This window comes from Durio zibethinus, chromosome 3 (genome assembly GCF_047325235.1).
Source record: "Durio zibethinus cultivar Kanyao isolate XHJ-2024 chromosome 3, ASM4732523v1, whole genome shotgun sequence".
Taxonomy (NCBI): Eukaryota; Viridiplantae; Streptophyta; class Magnoliopsida; order Malvales; family Malvaceae; genus Durio; species Durio zibethinus.
The window spans coordinates 7,867,006-7,888,510 of NC_143164.1; the positions used below are offsets into that span (position 1 = coordinate 7,867,006).

General features: G+C 28.8%; 1 protein-coding gene across 1 annotated transcript; it reads left to right on the forward strand.

Moving 5' to 3' along the window:
• Window positions 1-4,185: 4,185 nt before the first annotated feature.
• On the forward strand, window positions 4,186-8,598 carry LOC111298399 (chloroplast processing peptidase-like). Its single transcript, XM_022893121.2, has 6 exons — window positions 4,186-4,485; window positions 6,748-6,810; window positions 6,901-6,969; window positions 7,383-7,469; window positions 7,836-7,903; window positions 8,265-8,598. Exons 1-6 carry the CDS (start codon window positions 4,258-4,260, stop codon window positions 8,332-8,334), a joined length of 585 nt encoding a protein of 194 aa, XP_022748856.2. The 5' UTR covers window positions 4,186-4,257; the 3' UTR covers window positions 8,335-8,598.
• The last annotated feature ends 12,907 nt before the right edge of the window (window positions 8,599-21,505 follow it).

The following is a 21,505-nucleotide window of genomic DNA, read 5'->3' on the forward strand; positions in this document are numbered from 1 at the left end:
AATAAGAAATCACAAACAAATAGGTTAGTCAACATAAATAATTACATAATAAAAACTATCAAAGCAAGGCTTAAGATAATATATAGCTAACTAATGACTGGACTCTCTAATATCTCTAGTGGAGTCACCAAACTATCATAATGTTTAAGTTAAGAGAACCTACCCATTAGATACAAAAATCATGGAGTCGCCACCTATTTTTTTTTTTTTTTATCTAGGTGTGATTAGTCACTTATGCGAATCTATCTTTTCTAAAGTTGTGCTAAGTGTAAACCAAAGGTCCCTAAAAGAAAAAAAATTTGGTCTACATCATCAAAACTAAGGTTAGGGAGTTGGTTATGTGTAGGGAAAGTATTAGCACCCCTTTACATCCAAAATTGATACCAAATTAATTATGTGTTACCTTACCTAAGTCTTACCAAAGATAGTTTTATCATGCAAATAAATTAATTTCAATCCTTTTATTTATTTACAAAAAATGGTGATACAAAAAGGTATTAAACTATCAAGCAATCATGCAATAAATATTAAATCATACCATGCAAAAATTATCATGCAAATATAATACTATAAATCATACCAAGTATCATGTAATAATATCATGCCTAGATTTGCTAAAATATTCATGCAAGAATGCCATGCAAATATATTAATTATCATGCAATAATAACAATCATGTAAATATACCATGAAAATATATTAATAACCATTCATGTAAATATATAATCACACAAATATATTATGTATAATCATGCAATTATGCACACAATAAATATAGAAACATGTAATTAAATATCATTCAAATATAATTTAATTATGCAGTAACATATAATATCATATCATGTAATAAATATAAAATTATGCAGTAATAATAAATAAATAAATAACTATGCAAATAAATATATTAATAATTATACAATCACACAAATAAATAAATTAATTAATTAATAATAATGCAAATAGACATGCAATTAAGTATATAATCATGCAATTAATAATGTAAAATCATGTAAATGAATAAGCAATTAAATATATAATCATACAAATAAAATACAAATCATGCAAATAAACATACAATTAAACAAATAGTAATATAAATCATGCAAATAAATATGTAATTAAATATATAATCAGGTAAATAATAATATATAAATCATGCAAAAAAACATGCAATTAAATATATAATCATGCAAATAAATATATTAATAATCAAGCAATTAAATACGTTAATAATCATGTAATCAAATTAAATATAATCGCACAAATAAATATATAATAATCATGCAAATATATTAATAAATCACACAAATAAATATATTAATCAAATATATTACGCAAATAAATTATCTAGCAAATATATTATTAGTCATGCAAAAATAAATGTCGTGCAATAAATATAAATATAAAAGTAAGCAATTAAATATTATAAAAATATGCAAAAATCACAAAAAAAAAAATGAAAGCAAACATTACCTCAATGAGTCCCAATAATTTTTCACTTTTCAAAAATTGATACATCATACTATAAATTTTAACCTTTCTTCCAAAAACTCAAACTGGATCTTTTTGTAAATTTTTTGCTTGATTGCTTATTCCTTGTTAATTCAAAACTTTGCCCAAATTTTTACTTTTTTCAATGACCTATGTTTGATCATAAAGTAAATTACTGTGAGGTCCCCATTTTGATCACAGATTCAAGGTCCTCATTTTGATCACAGATTCAAGGTCCTTATATAGGGATTGAATTAATTTAACTGAATCTAGGATTTTTCTTCTAATTTTATTCATTTAGTAATCTTTCCTTTTTTCAACAAATTGAACCTAAAGTCTTTTCAAAATTATTAAACTATTAAAGTTAAAATCTGACATAGAATCTAAGAGTTGAATTGAATCCAAGATTTTTCATACAAAATCCCACATTTTCCCCATTTTTTGTTTTTTTTTTACTAATTGACTTTGACTCTTTTGAGTAAAAAAACAAAAATTAAACCAAAAATTAAAATACAAATAAGATTTAAGACTTAATCTTTGGGCTCAAAATTTATTTTTCTAATTAAGGCCCAATTGCACAATCAAAATTAAATTTTGAAACCAAATGAATTTCAAAAAAATCTCCAGACAAAATGGGGTGTCAACACTAATTATCTGTACTATATTAATTTTTAATTAAATTAAAATTTAAAATAAGTAAAAAATTTATGTATACTCAATTTGAGTTTTGAATTGCTTCAAATTTGAGTTAATTAATCATGCTATTTTTAGCTATACTTTTGTGATATTGGTAATAAACTTCAAAATAAAATGAGAACACAATACAATGACAAAAGTTATGAAGAAACAAATGATAATTTTAGAAGAAAATCTATATGTCCAAATCTTATAGAGATTAAATGATATATCTTTTTTTTTTTGGATTTTAAAATTCGTATTGCAAAAAAGTTAATCTAAAGCAGCGAGTTTATAATTATTCATTTGCTGATCAAGTTGCTACTGTATGTTGAAAGAAACAACTCAAATATTTCATTTAAAAAAGATATTATAATTCATACTTATTTAGGAAAACAACATACAATTAAACATTATTTGGGTTGTTATGACCCTTGCAATATTCTTTGCTCTTTACAAATGGAGAAATTGATTGGTATCAAAATATCAAGAATGATGATAATAAGAATGAAATAACAATTGGGAATATAACGTCTTTTCGTTTTATAAAAAAAAAAATTGAAAAAGAATATGAATGTAATTACTGCGAACTTAATATTTTAAAAATTTTTGTCTATTTATTTTTATAAATTTTATTTAGTAATATTTTACTACTTTTATCATACATATAATAAAAATTTCACCCAAAATTATATATTGAAAAATATAAATAAAGAGCAAAATTTATTGCTTTCATTGTTAGTAGAACATTTCAAATTTTCAATCTTTTATATACAATCATATTTTGCTAACATGAATAAAAATACTTACATTAATAATTACCAATAAAACTTATCTTAATATATACTATTTTACCATCAACCAAAAATTTAAAAAATATCTTAGAAATATTGCCTTAATATATATTGTATATATTTATTTAATTTAATTTTAATACTTACATTATAATAGAACTTATGTTTTTAATTTATTATTATATGTTAAATTACGTATAGCAAATTAAGAGCATTTATTCATTGCTTTTCAAGTTGTCTATTCTTCAACTTTTTCTCACTTTTTTTTTTATTGTTAAATTATATCATCTAGTATACATTATAATTATTTTCTTTTTGGATATACACAAATTAATAATAATATAATAGTAAATAATTAATAATTTAATAATTAATAATTGAAAACTTAAAAATAATCAGTATAACTTAGTAGTAATCATTAATAATTTAATAATTAACCAATGATAACTTAATAGTAAATTATAAATAGTTTAATAATAAATTAGTGATAACTTAATAATAAATAAATAATAATTTAATAGTTAATAATTGATAACTTAATAATAAATCAGTAATAATATAATATTAAATACACAATAACTTAGTAGTAAATCAATTATAATATAGTTGTAAATTTATAATAATATAATAATAAATCAATTATAACTTACTAAAAAATAAGTGATAACTTATCAAAATTATGTTAAAAGGTTATCAAAATTTTATAAAAATTATAAAAGTTATATTAATGGCTACAAAAATTATATCATAAGTTACTAAATTAATATAAAAAATTTTTAAAATTATATAAAAAATTATCAAAATTTTATTAAAAATTTTCAATCTTTTAACAAAAGTAACCAAAATATAAAATATTATCAAAATTAAAATTATATAAAAGATTATCAAATTTTACTTATATTAGCCCAAAATAAAAATTAAATTATTAATATTTAACATTATTATCGTAATATTCAAAAAAATTATTTATTAAATTGAATCTTCAAAGATAAAAAAAATTTTAAAGACAAAAATTATAGCCAAAAACTAGTTATCTTAAATTGACAGAGTGAGCTGGCCTAGACTAACAGGCGCGAAGTGAGATTTCAAAGTCGTTGGTCGTACTACATTTTATTAAAAAAAACATAGCATCATTGAACTCTATGTTTCTTAACATTGAGTCTTACTCTCCAAGGAAACCATGGTCAACGAAACCTCCTTTTATAAACACCGTTTCCACACTCTTTCCTTCTCTTTTATCCAAGTCTTGGAGCTAAAATTTCAGTTGTTTTTTTCCATCTTTTGCAATTCTGGGTCCATGAGTTTTTTGAGACCATGTGCTTCGTACAGGACTCTCATAACTTTCCCTTCACTAAGATGGATGCCTTGCCAGAGCTGGGGTTTCCTTAGATGGCCAGGTCTTGATGGGTTGTTGAGGTTCGTGGTGGTGGCTCTTTTGTGGACCACGTTTTCTGAGATTCGTTTCATTCCTTCTTCTTCTATGTTCCCTACTCTTCGTGTTGGTGATCGAATCATTGTTGAAAAGGTAAACATCTTTAGCCTTTCACTTCTGTCGATGGTTAGTTTCGTACTCGTTGATACTAGGATGATAGGATCTTTGCTGCTGAATTCAGTTTTAGTATTTGCAGCTTCAGAAATGATGTATATATGTGGCCGTCTTATCCATTGAGCTTAACATTGCCATTAAACTCCATTTCTGTCTTGCTTCAGATTGAATTCTGTGGATGATCTCATATTTTGCTTAATTATGATAGATTTGTGTTTTCTAACTTTTGGTAAGCAACTTTCCTAATTTGCTAAGTACATTGTATGGTCATTTGATCTAGAACGTAATCAGATTTCTTTTTGCTGGACATTTTGAGTAATGGTTTGTCCAAAGATAGATGTGCTTCGTTACCATTTTCTCAGGAAAGCACAAAGCACAATCTTTAACTATTCTTTCCATATTAATCAGTTAAGCTCTGTAGTTGTTCCCTAATCCTAAGAGAGCATACTGAGCAGTTTTTAATAAATGATATGTTAGATTCATCTTCATCTTTGTTAACAGCCTAATATTAATTAGTGCTTTAATAAGATAAAAAAACCCTTAATATTTCCTAGTTTGCCAAACCAGTTTGGTAATATAATCCCTTCGTTCAGTTGTTAACCTGATATGGGATATTGTGAGTTTAGATTTCCTTCTATTCCAGCTAAAGATACTGTGTGACGAGCATCACAAAATTGATTTGCAAATTGCAGTTTCTAAGGTTTCTAAGGTTGAAAATTTACAGTTTCTAAGGTTTCTCTTAAAGCAAGTTTCTAGTTTTGCTGATTCTTTGCTTCATCCTGCTGCTAATTCCTTGAAAATGTTTAGAAAACTGTCTGAATTCAGAAGTTGATTGCAAACCTGCTGGCCTGTAATGCAAGAAAGAAGTAGAAAATAAGAATTAAAATAAGAGAAATCTTAGTTTAATTTGACAAAATCATGACTTAAACAAAGAACTTCCAGATTTTAGTTTGTTGAGAAATTATACAAGTACCTGTGTTTGAGGCGAAAGATTTTTCAAGCAATACATTTACGGTGATGTGGTATTTTGTTCTGTTAAGACATTGCAGCAATGGAGTCCTCATGGAAATCCTACTGAAAACCAGAGTATGGCTGGTGCAGCTCCCTTAGAATTGAAAAATTGGGACATCTAATGCATCCTCTGCTCACCCTCCTTCCATTCTCCCTCTGTCTTCTTCTATGATGGCTGTGTCAAAAATGTGATTCTCCTGTTGTTTATTGGTCCATGGTTTCATATTACAGCATTCGTTGGCCATAAATGACAAAAATGTTTTGTTATAAAGTGCTCATGCAAACATTTAACAGTTTATAAAATCTTCTTAGTAACCATTTAATATTAGGTTTGTTCTTATTTTCTATCAGCGTTTTCCCCTAATCACTAGATTATTAAAACTCTCCAAAAACAGGTAGCGATTTTCTTGTGTTAAACTGTTAATTATAATAAAGGAGTCTATAATCATTAATCTGTCTTCTATTATTACAATTGCACTTGGACATTCTTTGTTTTTTTTGGTATATCTCAAGTAGAATTTTTCAATAATCAGGCTCTTCTCTCTTCACATTTTAGAGTTTGTGGAATCACCTGAATTTTGATACTATTCGCATAGTCATGTCATATTTCTATCTTACTTTAGTTAGAGGCTGGCCAGGGATTTCTGTCTGATCTTTGTTCTTGATTTGTGGCCTTATGATAAATGCTGCCAAGAGGTCTTGGCCCTTCTCTAAACTTTACTCTTCACTGTTCAATACTATTGTAGGATAGTCATTGCCAGAGCCCTGAAGACTTCACAAGCTGTCTGTATAGACTTTAACATTGTAGATAGGAGATCCTTGGAACCAGAAAGTCCGGTCAATGGTTCATCTCAGTTTCTGTTTTAATGAAAGTCTGAAAATCATTAGAATAGTGAGCAGGATTCCTGACATTCTAGTCCAGAAAGCTTATTTTAGTAGAATTACTAGCAGAGGAAATGTTTACATTCTTAATTGACTTTAGAGGGCAATTAAACAACATGAAAATGTCCTTTCTTAATTCACAAACAAACCCTGTTATTTTTCTTAATATATTTTTCTTCTGCTTAATGCAAATAGAGCTCTAATATAAAATTCTTTGTGCTTGTTATGGAATTTTGCTCAGTAACAGTATGCCTCATGATTGTGATTGACTTAGGAGTAATGGTCCTGATTTGCTTTACCATTATGTTGTTTACACTCATTTTAACTGTTGCTTTGCAACTTGTCCAGGCCTCATACTTCTTTAGAAATCCTGCTATAAATGATATTGTAACATTCCGAGCTCCGGAACAGGTTTGTTGGTTTGGTATAGAATTGCCTAATTGCTTGCACCCAATAGAAAATCTTATGCTGAAGTATTCTTATCTTCTTATTGTGCTACAGGAATCTGAATTTGGGAAGGATGCAGTTTTCATTAAGAGAATTGTTGCAAAAGCTGGAGACTTGGTTCAGGTATTATTGATTCTGTTACCATTTTTCTCATTAATATGGGTTGGGTGTAAAATATGGTTATGGCAAATTGAAAGTTCTGTGGAGGCTGCAGTCACACTAATTCTACTTTTAGTTCTTTATCTTTTTTATCAATAGTTACTGTCATTTATACTGATTTTTTTTTTTTTTTTTTGTAGTTTAGTTAATTTTGAATGCAAGAGTGCAAATAAAATTCAATCACCTTTCGTTTTATCCCTTTAGATAAAGTTTCTGAAGCTCCTTCATTAAATTTCTATATTGATCTGCACCTAATGTCTGCAAGACAATATCTTAATTCAAAGTTCAAGCTGCAAAAGAAAATCAACTTGAAACAATTAAATGCTGAAGGCTCTTCTTTTTCTTCTTGTAAAATGTTTTCCTCTAATACTGTGCAGGTTCATCACGGCTCACTCTATGTCAATGGAGTTGCACAAAATGAAAATTTCATAGCTGAACAGCCATCATACACATCAGATTTAACAGTGAGTCCCATTTGTTGTCTCTCCATTTAATTCTTGAGTTTTCCAGCATTTGATGGGCCAGAATAATATTTTCTTTAATAAGACATTAGGGGTAGGAACCACCATGGTAAATTATTCAGCAATTACCTAGTAAAGCTCTTTTACTATTTTGCCTTATCACTAGATTATGTACAACAAATGTGAGAATGAAGAAGCCTGGTGGACTCCATAATGTTGATATTTGAGCCTCCATAATTCAAATCAATTTGGATTCGAGTTTATTATAGGGCTTAGGATGATGTTACACTGTTTGCTTGGTCCACACTTTCTTATTTTTGTATTCACAGATGCTTCGTGCTGATTTTTTTATTTTCCTCCTATCTGCAGTATGTGCCTAAAGGTCATGTTTATGTGTTGGGGGACAACCGAAATAACAGCTATGACTCCCATAATTGGTACATTCATACATTCTCCCTTTCTTCAAATTTTCTCTGTTCAACTCTATTTTTCTCTTGTTCTTTATTCTTTAAAGCAACATGATTCTTGATATATTGATATAATTGAAAATATACTGCTTCACCCTTGAAAGGGTTCTTAAGAGGGACATAATTCTTTAAAAAAGGGAAATTAACTTTGTAATTTCCAATTTAAAGAATAATGTTCCAAGAGAGCAGCTTCTTGAATGTTGATTTGGCTTTTGCTCTTCTTGCACTTGTAATTTGAAATGTGATTTATACTGTAAACGCAATTCGATATTTGATTTTAACTGGCATCATCAATGTTAACTTATATCATCAATGTTGATTGATAATGAAGGGGCCCTCTTTCCGTGGAAAACATTGTTGGAAGATATGTGATGTGCTGTTATAGGCCTTGCAACCATTGACCTCCTGCTGATTCGGGATGAACTAGATATGCCAAACTTTCTCAAGCTTTGGCAAATCTCATTAAAAAGTAATTTAGCTGAAATGTAGATGGATGGAGTTGTAATGCTGTTGTGCTGTAATTTGACTCACCAATTTGGCATAGATTTGCATTCGAGATTAGATGCTATTGATGTAGCTTGTTTATATCCTTGTAAATTGAATCCTGGACCGTTGTTTTGTGATTGTGGATGGTTAAGATAGACAAATATTGTGTTTGTTTTGAACTTCCTGTTGGATGGATGAAGCTATGGACTCTTGAGTCTTACCTTTCAAGCCAAGTTAGGAGGACTGGCAAAAAGAGGTTCCTGGTTACTGTTTTAAATCCATCCTACCCAACATCAGAGGGGGAAAGGGTGATATTCCCATTTTTTGTCTTCCAACTTTAGCTGACTTAGTATACCATGCCAGCTATAAATCTTGCTTCAAACTTTCTTTCCGGAGCTATAATTCTCAATGCAGTCATCAAACAGTTCATATACACATAAAATCCATAGTTCATGAGCGAATTTCAGAGTGAATGATCTTGATATATAAATGATGGATACATTGAAGATTATTGATCACATAAGGTTATTTTTTTTAAAAGATTTTTTAGAGCAAAATTCTTTCCTTTTACCAGCCAAATGGAGATAAAAAGTGTATGAAGTTGGGTTAATTTTCCTTGCAACCAATGGTATTCACTTTATTTTAAATTTTTTTTTTTTTTTTTTTTTACATTTGAGATTATTAAAATTAAAAATTCGATATTATTTATTAACAAATCGCATGAATGTTGAAAACATTATTTTAACAGCATTCTTGCCTTCTAAAATTGGATCCAAAGAAAGATCAACACATGCAACTTGATTTTCTACAAAGAAAAATTAAGATCATTTTTGCATATATTTCGAGGCGTAATCATATGAATGGAGATTAGAGAAGAAGGAAAAAGAATAAATTTTGAAATCTAGCGAACTAGCTTGGGCCATCAATTGCAGAATCAATTCGTCAAGAAAGAAGTAAAAAGCCCAAAACTTATATTTAATTTATTCCCTTTCTTGCCTCGCTGCTGCTACCTGTTGATGCCGCATGCGGGTGAGGATTGACGAATCACCCTCTGCTGGCTTCAACAATATAAAGATCATTGGGAAATCTGGCTTTTATCCGTCCTGCTCTCATTCTCTAATCTTAACCCTGAAAGTATCATAGATTTGGATTTCTTAGTTCTCCTACATGGATTTTTTTTTTTGTAGTATATTTATATATATATATATATATATATATATATATAAAAGAGCTAGGAAACATTATTCAAATCATGCCACTTGAAGAATCGATTCCGCCGTGTAATGTGTAATGTAATATGAAACCAGTTACAACTAAATTAACTCGTGTTTCGTAGGTAAAGTAAAATCAAATATTGGAGATTGTTCATAATATTTTTTTAATTTTTTTTTTAAAATTAATTAATTTTTTAAATAAAAATATATATTAATTATTGAAATAAATATCTATTTTTTATTTTAATATGTTTAATTATTAGCATTAGTATATTTGAAATACTGGTCAAAATATAATCATGGTCGCGTGGTCATTTCAAATTTTCCTGACAGCACTCAACTGCAGATGTGTGAGGCTTTGACCACTTAACCCTTGAGAAACAAAAGCCATGTGAGACATGACTCCATGTCAATTCTCAAGTGACTCAACCCAGCTCTCCTCCACAGTCCACCATCACACTTCCACATTTCCACTCATGTCCGAGGCTTCGTAAGCTCTTAAGAGATTCAGACGAAACATTCCACTGAATTAATGAAGTGTTTGAAAAGTAAAATTCAGTGCGTTTTATGTTTTTTAATTGCGGAGGCTTAAAAATTGACTGAACTTTTAGAATTTACGGAAAACATTTCACTCTCACTGTAATATTTTTTTTCCTTTATTACCTATGTTCTTTTTTTTTTACCCTTAAGATTACAGCGATGAAATGTCTCTGTCACTTGTATGCTTTATTTTTATCTTTTTTATTATTTATTTATTTTATTGCTTATTTTAGTTTTTCATTTAAATATTTTTAAATAATATCATTATAATTATTTAATAAATCATTTCTATAATTAATAAAATAAAAAGCTAAAAAATTTTAATTATAAAATATTATTATTAATTTTTAATAAATTTCTTATTTATTATAAAAATTAATTCATAAATGTAAAAAAAATATACTAAAAATTTTATTATACAAATTTTTATCTAATATCTTTAATATTTTTTTTTTTCATTACACTTCACCTTGTCATCATTGCTACGTTTGTCTCGAAATATATAATTTTTTAATTAATTTTAATTTTATTATTATTATAATAATTTTATTTTTATTATTTTTTTAATTTTATTAAAATCAATTTCATCGTTAATTTTTATCCTTACCCCAACCCAACCCAATCTATGTCGATTCGCCGCACAGCTGGTTCCTCGTCGTCAACTGACACAACTAGAAAAGAGCCTCAGCCATCGGAGCAGTTTGTTGTTGCTGTTAACTAGTCAACGACAGACAGAGCGATCTTTCTCAAATATATACATTTGCTTTCAAATTTTCATCAGTAGTGGGTGGCCATTAGCCTATGGCAACGACTTTAGGCTTGACCTCGACAAGCTCTCATTATCATTTATCAAAAACAGAAACTTTACGAAAGAAGAGAACCATTTAATGAAAAAAAGGACCAAAAAGATGTGGACTGCAGCCATAGTTGACCGGCGTATGGACGAAATCATTCCCTTTATTGGTCTTTTGCATGGGACCTACATTTGCAAAATGGTTGACTTTCTGATTACCGTCCATGCAGGGCATTTGCTACAGGCAAGCTTTCATAATGAAATTTAGTTATATTCATATTTTCTTATAACCTTTTTTGTATTTGAATTCGTTTTTCCTTATAGTCTACACTGTTCTTAGCGACAAATATATATATATATATATTTACAATCTTGGGGTTTCTTTTTATATAAGATCTCTTATGTTCCATTTGAAAATCTGACTAAAAAATCAATTACAAAATATATTTTTAATGCGGTTCGAATAATGCTATCGGTTTAAGGCTGTTACTTGTCTAAAAGACCATTCAAATCTCATTTTTTTGTATATCCATTTTTCATTTTATTAATTTGTGTTGATTTTTTTTTTTTTGGGATTATATTATGATCAGTTTATTTGGTTATTTATAGATTTTCTTTTCCTCAATGTACTAATTAATTATATAATACCGATTGATGGTTATTTGATTTTGATTATATAACCAATATCTTATTTGGAACGCATGAATTATTAAAAATATTAAACTTTCTTATAGAAGATTTTATATATTAATACCTACAGATAATAAGTTAATCAATTCTTGAACTAATTAAAATGAAGTAAAAGTTTTATTCAAATTTAAATTTAGCTTAGTTGATTAATATAATTACTTTTAAAAAGAAATATTTAATAGGTGTGGGATTCAATTCTTAATACTTATAATTTCTTCTCATTATCATTATCTGATTACAATTTTTTTTTTAATAAAAACACACACACACACAAAATCCATAATATATAGAAACCCAGCCAACAAGTTTGAAAAATATTTTCTTTATCATTAAAGTTTGAATTAGTTTCATAGTTAGGTAAACTTCAATGTTGAATTTGAAATTTGTAGATGCGTGTCGCCACATATAGTAGCATGTCACATTCACAACTTCGTCGGTAGGGCATAAAAAATTTCTATACTTCGATTCTTCAAAGGCTACCAAATTCGAATTTTATTTACACACAAAACATATATTCCAATGGATTTCTAAATCGGTATATTTAACATTTGAATATTTTTCCTTTTTATTTTTTGACTAGTTGTGGTATGAATTAAAACCTAGCTAAAAGCTCTTCTTCTATTTGGGTGATTGTCAATTTGTCATAATTTTATACCAGTCTTTAGCAAGAGTATATCACTTATAATTATAATTATTATAGTACAGTTAACTAATCCTAATTCAATATTGTATAGGTTTATAAAAATATGTGGAGTCCACAATTTTAAATGGTGGATGCTTGCATAATTTTTTATTGTGTTTGTTTAATTGTAATATTGTAGTAAAAAAAGTTGTTGGTGATATCCTTCCGTCTTTAGTTTCTCACCAAACAATATGTCCTATGGCCTAAAGCCAATAGTTAGTTTCATGACATTTCTTCTATTATAGTATTTATTTACAATCAGATTTGGTAGCTTTAAAAGTGTTTAATTAGATTTGGTAATTCAAACTTCATATTTCTAAAATGGAGTCTTAAAATCTAACTCTCGAATTGTCATAGGCTATGAAAAAATTATATTACGAAAGAAGAACACACATGAAATAAACTCATATTCTTTTTGGTAAGATTAAACACTCGCATTTTTTTTTTTTTTTTGGTATAAAAGAGGCTATAGTCTGAAGATAGAGGAAATGATATGTTAAGATTTGAATTAATCCAAAACCACTAGATACCACCTCTTAAAGGTGATTGTATGAACCAATTTAATTAAATTTCATAATCTCATATTTTGCATGTTAAGGTCAGCTGACAAGAGCGTGAATTAAGATTCAAAAAAAGAAGAAAGTGTAATTATAATAAGATTATAATAGTCTTAAAGGTCATCAAAAGAGAAGTAGCTAGGTTACCTTTAATTCAGTGTGCAATCAAACAAAATAAAGTCATCTTTATCGTCTAATGCTATTGGCATGAAACAACACTTATCTTTGCTTCCTCCAACAAGAAACCCCAAAAATAAATTTAAAAAAAAAAGGCAAAGGGAAAAATAATACGCTAGAAAATGAGTTCCATTAAGAGCGATGTGCAAACATATGTTTGTAGAACCCCTTTTTAGGGATGTTAAAACGTACTGAATTAAAGAATTTGACACATTTTTCAGATAAAGGAAAGCACACATGCAAGTGGATGGATATGAGCATGCATTATACTTCTTCTAATGAAGAAGAATATTATTAAAAAAAGCAATAGATAGCTATCTAGCAAAGTAATATATTCTCCTCTACTCGTTTTAAAAGATATATATGATCGTCATGTAGTAAATCTGAAGAAAACCTTTTGTGTCTATCCAATTTAAACTTTCTACAATAGTCATCGATTGCGATTACTTAAGCTCTTATAACAATGCTTTATAAACTCAAGCTTGATTAGGTAATTAGTGAAATATAAAAGTTGAAGAAGTTCAAATTAATTTCTTTTCTTTATTTTAGCTTTGTCCAATTGTTTAAAAAGAACAAAAACTTTTGAAATGCTTCATTTCATACATTCATCCGCAGACAAAATCATGAAGGGGATTGAAATAATGAATCAAATCGAGAAGAGAGATCAAGTTTTATATTATAATATTATCTAATTTTGGAGGGATGGCCCCTATCCACCCCCTAGATTTGCCCATGTTCATCCCGATAAATTCTCAAAAGCTAGTTGCAAATGCAACTTGAAATATATTTTTAAATAACAACTATAGTGGGAGCGTTGGGTGGGGGGGGGGGGGGGGGGAGGAGAGAGGGGGAGGACACAAGAAAATTGTTTTAATATGAAATATGAAACCCTAGCTAACTAATCATTGATGGAATATGCAAAATCTAGTGTAATGAAAGTTAGATGGATCAGGAGCAACACCAATTTTTTTAAAAGATTTTTCATGGATTGCATTTAAAGATCTCTCCCCCAAAACAATTGTCAGTCACATGAACAAAGAAGGGGATTGCTGTTTGAAGAAGTGGGACTAGCACTAAATAACGTTTAGCATTTGAGATTAGTAATTTAAATGTTTTGAATCCAAAGTTTGCAAAGGAGGGTTAAACTTAGAGGCTTATTATTAAATAAAAATACAAAGATTATTATATTTTGAATTTTTTGAGTACATAAAATTAAATTACCGTAATTGTTTAAATAGTCTTATAAATTTCATTTGCATGGGACAGAATCTAAATTCTTCAAATTTTCATGATTTGAAACCAAAATTAGTCTTTTTTATTCCTATACATATCCTAAGCAAACTACTCATAATATATTACATAATTGGGTAATGCCTTAGAAAAAAAAGGAATCCATAAAGCTACTGCTCTATATCGATCCTAGAAAATTTGGATCGGATCAGAAGAAAATTTTCTTTCCATCGCACATAGATAAAATGTTAGAATTAAATCATTTTAATTTTTTTATTTGAGATTATCAAGATTTGAACTTAATTATTTGAATTAAAAATTTAATATTTTATTAACAATATACATGATTGTTGGTGAATTATTTTAATTTTAATTGAATACTATTCATTATAAACAGTAATCATAATAGGAAGAATTTTTTGATCGGAGAGATAGATAATTTATTCTCTTCACCCTTATAAAAAAAAGCCAAATATTCAACGATTTCAGCTCCACCTAAAAGATATTTTTTACTAGTAAATTTCTTCAGGTTGGTTTTTATATATTCTTTCTTTCCAAAAGAAAAAAAAATAAAAAAAAAAATGAAACAAACATTTTATATCAGCATAATTAATTTATTGATCATATTTCGAAAGAATCTCAGGCATGTTCAAATTATAAGTTTTGCTTTTAATTATCTCCAAATTGATGATGGGTATCGCTCAAAAAGCTGAAGTTTCCCATAACTTTGCTAATTATGATTCCATGTCATACTCATTATATCCAACGTCAGAATGTAGAAAGAAAATGAAATATTATACCATTATGATCAAATGCATAAAATAGTTCTAATAATGGCTAGGGTTTGAAAGAAAATTATTATTCCGTCTCATTATCATAATTAGGTTTTTAAATGCATAATTAGGTTTTAAATATTATACCCTAAACTAAACTCTTAACTAAAATAAGTTTAATGCGTTATCTTCAAGTTTTGATTATGGATACATTTCCCATTTCAACTAAAGGGATATTATTTTCTAAATAATTGAAAATCTAAGTTGACTCTCACCATTCATTTAATTTGAGTTTGAAATTTCATATACATCTAATTACTGGATTATTATTTCATTTGTCTTTTTTATTTACGCCTTTTTATCCATTTGGGAAGGATGCACCATCTAACTTTGAATATGATTATCATATTCATCATCAATCATATACTTTCATTTACCATATGTAGTTTTTTATTCTTCCTAACTACTAGATGTCTACATGATCATAAAACAGCATTTTGAAAATTAACAACATTGAATTCAGGGTTTAATTTAGTTGATTTATATAAATACTTTTAAAAAATGACAATTAATAAGTATGGGTTCAAATTTTAACATTTAGAGCTTTTTCTTCTATCTACATTGTATAACCTTCTTTGCAAAGAAAAACAAAATCAATAACATTAGTTCTTTTAGGCATAAAAAGAAGGGTTCCAGTGCTTGAGACTTGAGACTTTTAACCTACATTTCTTAAAAGGTTATGGAGAATATGGAATAAAGAAATAGGTAAGTAAAGTTGTTTTCATTGTCATAATAGTTTTGGGACCATTAGATGTAAAGATTTTAAAATCAAGAAAACAAAGAAAAAGTCGCTATCAATTTTTTTTAAGATGTGATTGGTCACTTGTAGATACACATCTATGTCTGGAGTCAATCGGACTGATTTCATTTGTGTTTTTAGTACTATTGTTATTATTATTACAGTATAGCGAATAGTTGGGTATATTATTATTATTATTATTATTATTATTATTATTATTATTATTATTATTATTTTCTTTCTCCTTTCCTTGCTTTGTTGATTCATAGAGAAAATTATGGAACGAGAATTGTGAAAATGAAAATTAGATCAATCAGATCAGAACTCTATCATAGTCAAACGTTTTAATGTGAAATCAAGATAGGGCAATTGCAAATTCAATTGGGATTGAATCAAAAATCTAAAATTGTGCTGGGGCAGAATCCAATCCCAAGATTTAAGCCTATGATTGATTCTGGCTATTTCTTAAAATCTATCCTAAGAGGGCTTATAAATTGAACCAACATCACAAAAAAGAGGGAGAGGAAAGTTGGTGAAAATTTTTTATTGTTGGTTGGACAGTAAGGTTTTTTTTTTGGTTTCGATTTAGGGATTCCAGGATTAATTGGGAGTTTCTGAGTTTAGATCTAGGTTCTTAGAGTTAAGATTGAGGTTCTTGAAGATTTTTTGGGAGATTTGGAAATTTTTGAGTTTTTTTTAGTTTTTTCTGGTTTTTGGGATGAATATTTGAAGTTTTCGGTTGAATTTCTCGATAAAATTGAATTTTTTGGCCAAATTTCCAGAAACTAACCGAAAATCCTAGTGAGAAGGCAGAGAAAATGGGGTTGAAGAGAGAGACGTTAGAGGTTTCTAAAGCAAAAAAACATTGAAGGATGCCTTTTATAGTAGCACAAAACGGTGTCGTTTTGGACTTCCCAGGATCCGCGCGTTGACCTGTTGACCCACACTCAGACTTGACCCGATCATAAGGTTTTCCTTTTTCATTTTCATTTTCATTTTATTTTTTGATTTGAATTTTGATTTATTTTATTATCTTAATTTTTTGTTTTATTTTTTTCTTTTTATTTAATTTCACTATTTTTACTTTTTAAAAAATAAAAAAAAAAATTCTTTCTAGAAAACAAAAGAAGCAAAAAAAATAATAAAAAATCTTTTTTTCAAATAAAAATCCTTACAAAATAAATTCATGAATTCTACCAAATTATTGGAGAATTTTCATGGATTTAATTTTTAAAATAAAATCCACCAAACTATTGAAAAATTTCATAAATTAGTTTTCAAAAAAAATTAAAAAAATTTTTTTTTAATCCTCTAAATTATTGGAAGATTACTTCAAATTAAATCCTATCAAACTATTGGGAGACTTAATGAAATTCTCAAAAAAATTTTACAAATCTTTTTACAATAAAATCTCACCAAATTATTGAAAAATCTGCTTTAAAGTAAGTCTTATGAAAACTATTGAGAGACTTTACTAATTTTTTGGAATAAAATAAGTTATTAAATCTGACAACGAAACCTCTTCAAGGTAGAACACTAGTTCCCATGAAGACTCCTGAGGTGAGAGAATTATCTTAAATTGCTACCAAACTATTGAGATAATTTTAAGACTAATTTTTAATATTAAATATTTTAAAAAATTATAAACATTTTTTAAGGCTTGGATAATTCATAATCAAACTAGTACCATCTTTAGATGGGCACCATGAGGGTGCTATAACCTTCCCTACAAGAAACCGTACTCTTGAATCTAGAATCTGATTTTGTGGATCAGACATGATCAGGTGGCCAAACACCTCTTAACAAAAAAGATTAGTGATAATTCTTTTAATCCATGTTTAGCGGTAGGTCTATGAATCTATACATTACAACAGTTTGGAGACTCTGTTATGGATCGAGAGTTAGGCTAGTGAACGATTTCTTATTTTCAAGCCTAGCCTAATAAATTTGATTTTTTTTTCTCTTTCCTATTTATTTTTTCATTGCTTATATTTGTTAGTTATTCATTTATTTATTGTATATATCTGTCATCCATTTGCATATACATAACATAAAGCTCTCCATATGAGCTTTACTTTTAAGAAGGAGTGAAGTACCTATGCCCTCATAAGAATTCATGTCTCTATATAGGCTCATGAAATACTCTCATTTAGATTGAATCATTTTCACTTGTAACCTATGATGGGTGAGGATCAGGGTGCCTTACTAGTCTATAATGGACTATGATGTAAAGAACAATTTGAGAACCTTTTAGAAGTAATCAAAACCGCATATAGTTAACTTTAAGAGCCCACCATAGATAGAGCCATATCCTTCCACCCTTTATAGTTAACCAAAAATTTAAGGTCATGTTATTATTTGCTTTATAGTGTTTATTCTTTACTTTTTATTGAGGTGACTAATCGACTCTTTTGTCTTCTTTTTATTTTTTTTCTTTTTGTGCATATTCATAAACATACATGTAGATTACATATTATACTCACTAACAATTTTTTTTTATCGTGTACGCATGCATTCATGCATCACTACATTCATTCTCATGTATAATCTGATGGGTCCATAAACATCATTCTAAATTTGCACAATAATTATGAAAAATCAAGGTTCAAGGATAAATCAATACTAGTATTACACTAGAGCTAGAGTCAATAAAATGGAGTAAGATAATGCAAGTCATCTCAAAAGGATAAAAAATACCCAAGAGATACTTGAGGGAAAATTAAGCAAAATTCTAAACGCTCTTAAAAAGATAACAAAGGAAAAGAGGTGGAAGAAGATGGTTTGCATGAAGTTACTGAATCACCATATCCACCAGGATTTAGTCCACATCAGACCTAAACTACTCCAAGTTTTCAGCCACAACAGACCATATTCTCGAGTTACAGAATGCCTTATGCACCTTGTCAAGGGAATGTTTAGAGCTATATCAATCCTGTCTTCACTGAAAAACCAAATGAGCCCATCCAAATGCCTAAAATGGATGAGACTAAAAAAAAATGAAGTTACAGATGGGTATACCCTTAGAAAATTCTAAGACCTGTTAAGTTATGAGCATGATTGATGAAAGATTATGGGCTGTAGAAGGCATTGATTTTTATGGATCCATAGATGCTGCTAACCTTTATTTGGTTTCAGATGTTGTGATTCCTCTGAAATTCAAAGTAGTAGAATTTAAAAAGTATGACGATATCAAGTGCCCCATTACACATAACATAATGTATTATTGCAAGATAGCAACACATGCTAGCAATGAGAAATTGTTCATGCAAGTATTTCAAGATAGCTTAACTGGATCTATTACAAAATGGTATGTTCAATTAGATAAAACTCTCATAAAATTATGAAAAGATCTAACTCGATCCTTTATCAATCAATAATGCCACATCATAGATATGGCTCCTGATCACCTTTCATTATAAGGGATGGAGAAGAAAGTTTCTAAGTCTTTCAAAGAATTTATCCAAAGATGGCTAGATGCCAAGATCAAGTACAACCTCATTAACGAAAAAAAATGACAGTGCTGTTTGTAATCATTCTGAAGTCGTTGTACTACGAAAAGATGATAAGGAACGTGACTAAAAATTTTACTGATATGATGATTTTAGGGAAGATCATTAAAAATACAATAAAAAATGATAAACTAGAGGAAGAAGAATCACCTGCTACTAAAAAAAATGCTTAAGAAAAAGAAAAATGAGACTCAAGCTGTGAGTTTTGACAAACAATAATCCAGAAACTACCTTCAACCAACCTATCTCACATATCATTCTCCTGTAAGTTATGTTGCTACTGTACTCTACCAATTAACTCCACGATCTTCTTATCCATCCTCTGAGGCCCTTCATTCATCCCACTACCCCAATAAGTAATGCACAATAATCATAAAATAGGAAAAAGCTTACATTTGACCCTATCTTTGTAAGTTATACTGAACTATGTCAAGAGCTTTACAAGAATCATGTGATTGCTCCCATTCTTACAAAAAAACTCAAACCTCTTTATCCCAAATGGTATGACTCCACTACTCACTGTCACTACCATTTTGGGGTGGCAGGTTATTCCATAAAAAATTGCATCTCTTTGAAACGTATGATGCAAAGTTTGATAAAAAAAGAGTTGATAAATTTTGATACCAATGAAAAAATGACATCTAATGTTAGTGGTAACCCATCACTCTTGAGAACTTTGTCACCACAACTAAAATTTCATGACATCAATATTACATACATTACATTCACATTCGCATCTTAGATAGGACATGCATCGTTGCAATATAATCATCACTCATTTTTATCTCGATTCAGTTCAGATCATTTTTTTAACTCGTATTTTTATCCTAATCAATCATCTTCAGTCTCGACTTAGTCCTGGTCACTTTATCTTTAGACCGTAATATTATCTCAATCATTCATCTACGATCTTGACTTAGTCTTGGTCACTTTCAGACTCGTAACATGATCTTAATCATCCATTCTTGACCCAAGCTAGATCATTTTATTGATTCATGATTTCATCTCGGTCAGTCATTTTTAACCTTCACTTAGTCTTGGTCGCTTTTAGACTTATGACATCGTCTCAATCATTCAATCTTGCCCTAGGTTAGATCATTTTCTTGATTCATGGTTTCATTCTAGTTAGTCATCTTCGACCTCGACTCAATTCTGGTCACTTTATCTTTTTGACTCATAATTTCATCTTGATCATTCAATCTTAGTTCCATCCAGATCATTTCTTGACTCGTGATTCTATCCTGGTCAGTCATTTTTTACCTCAACTCATTTTTGGTTACTTTTAGACTCATAATATCATCACAGTCATCCGATCTTAGCTCAGGCTAGATCATTTTTTTGATTCACGATTTCATCTCAGTCAGTTATATTTGACCTCGACTTGATCCTAGTCACTTTATCTTTTTGACTCATAGTTTCATCCAGGACATTCAATCTCAATTCCATCCAGATCATTTCCTAACTCACGATTTTATCTCGATCAGCCATTTTCGACCTCAACTCAATCCTAATCACTTTATCTTTTTGACTAGCAATTTTGTCTTGATCATTTGATCTCGATTTTATTCAGATCATTTCTTGACTCACAGTTTTATCCCGATCAACCATCTTCGACTTTGACTCGATCTTAGTTACTTTATCTTTTTGAATCATAATTTTGTTCTGGTCATGCCATTTCGGTTCTATCTAGATCATCTTCTTGATTCATGATTTTATCTCAATCAGTCATATTCGACCTTGACTTAATCCGATCGCTTTATCTTTAAACTCATAGTTTTATCTTGATCATTTAATCTCGGCTTTATCCAGATCATTTTTTTAATTCATGATTTCATCCCAATCAGCCATCTCGACCTCGACTCAATCCTAGTCATTTTATCTCTAGATTTATAATTTTATCTCAGTCATTTAATTTTAGCTCAGTTTAGATCATTTCTTAACTCATGATTTCATCTTAGTCAGCCATCTTTGACCTTGACTTGATCCTAGTCACTTTGAAACTCATGGCATTGTCTCGGTCATTCGATCTTGGCTCAGTCCAGATCATTTTTTTGACTTGCAGTTTCATCCCAATCATTCATCTTCGATCTTGGTTCAGTCTAGGTTATTTTTTAAAATTTTC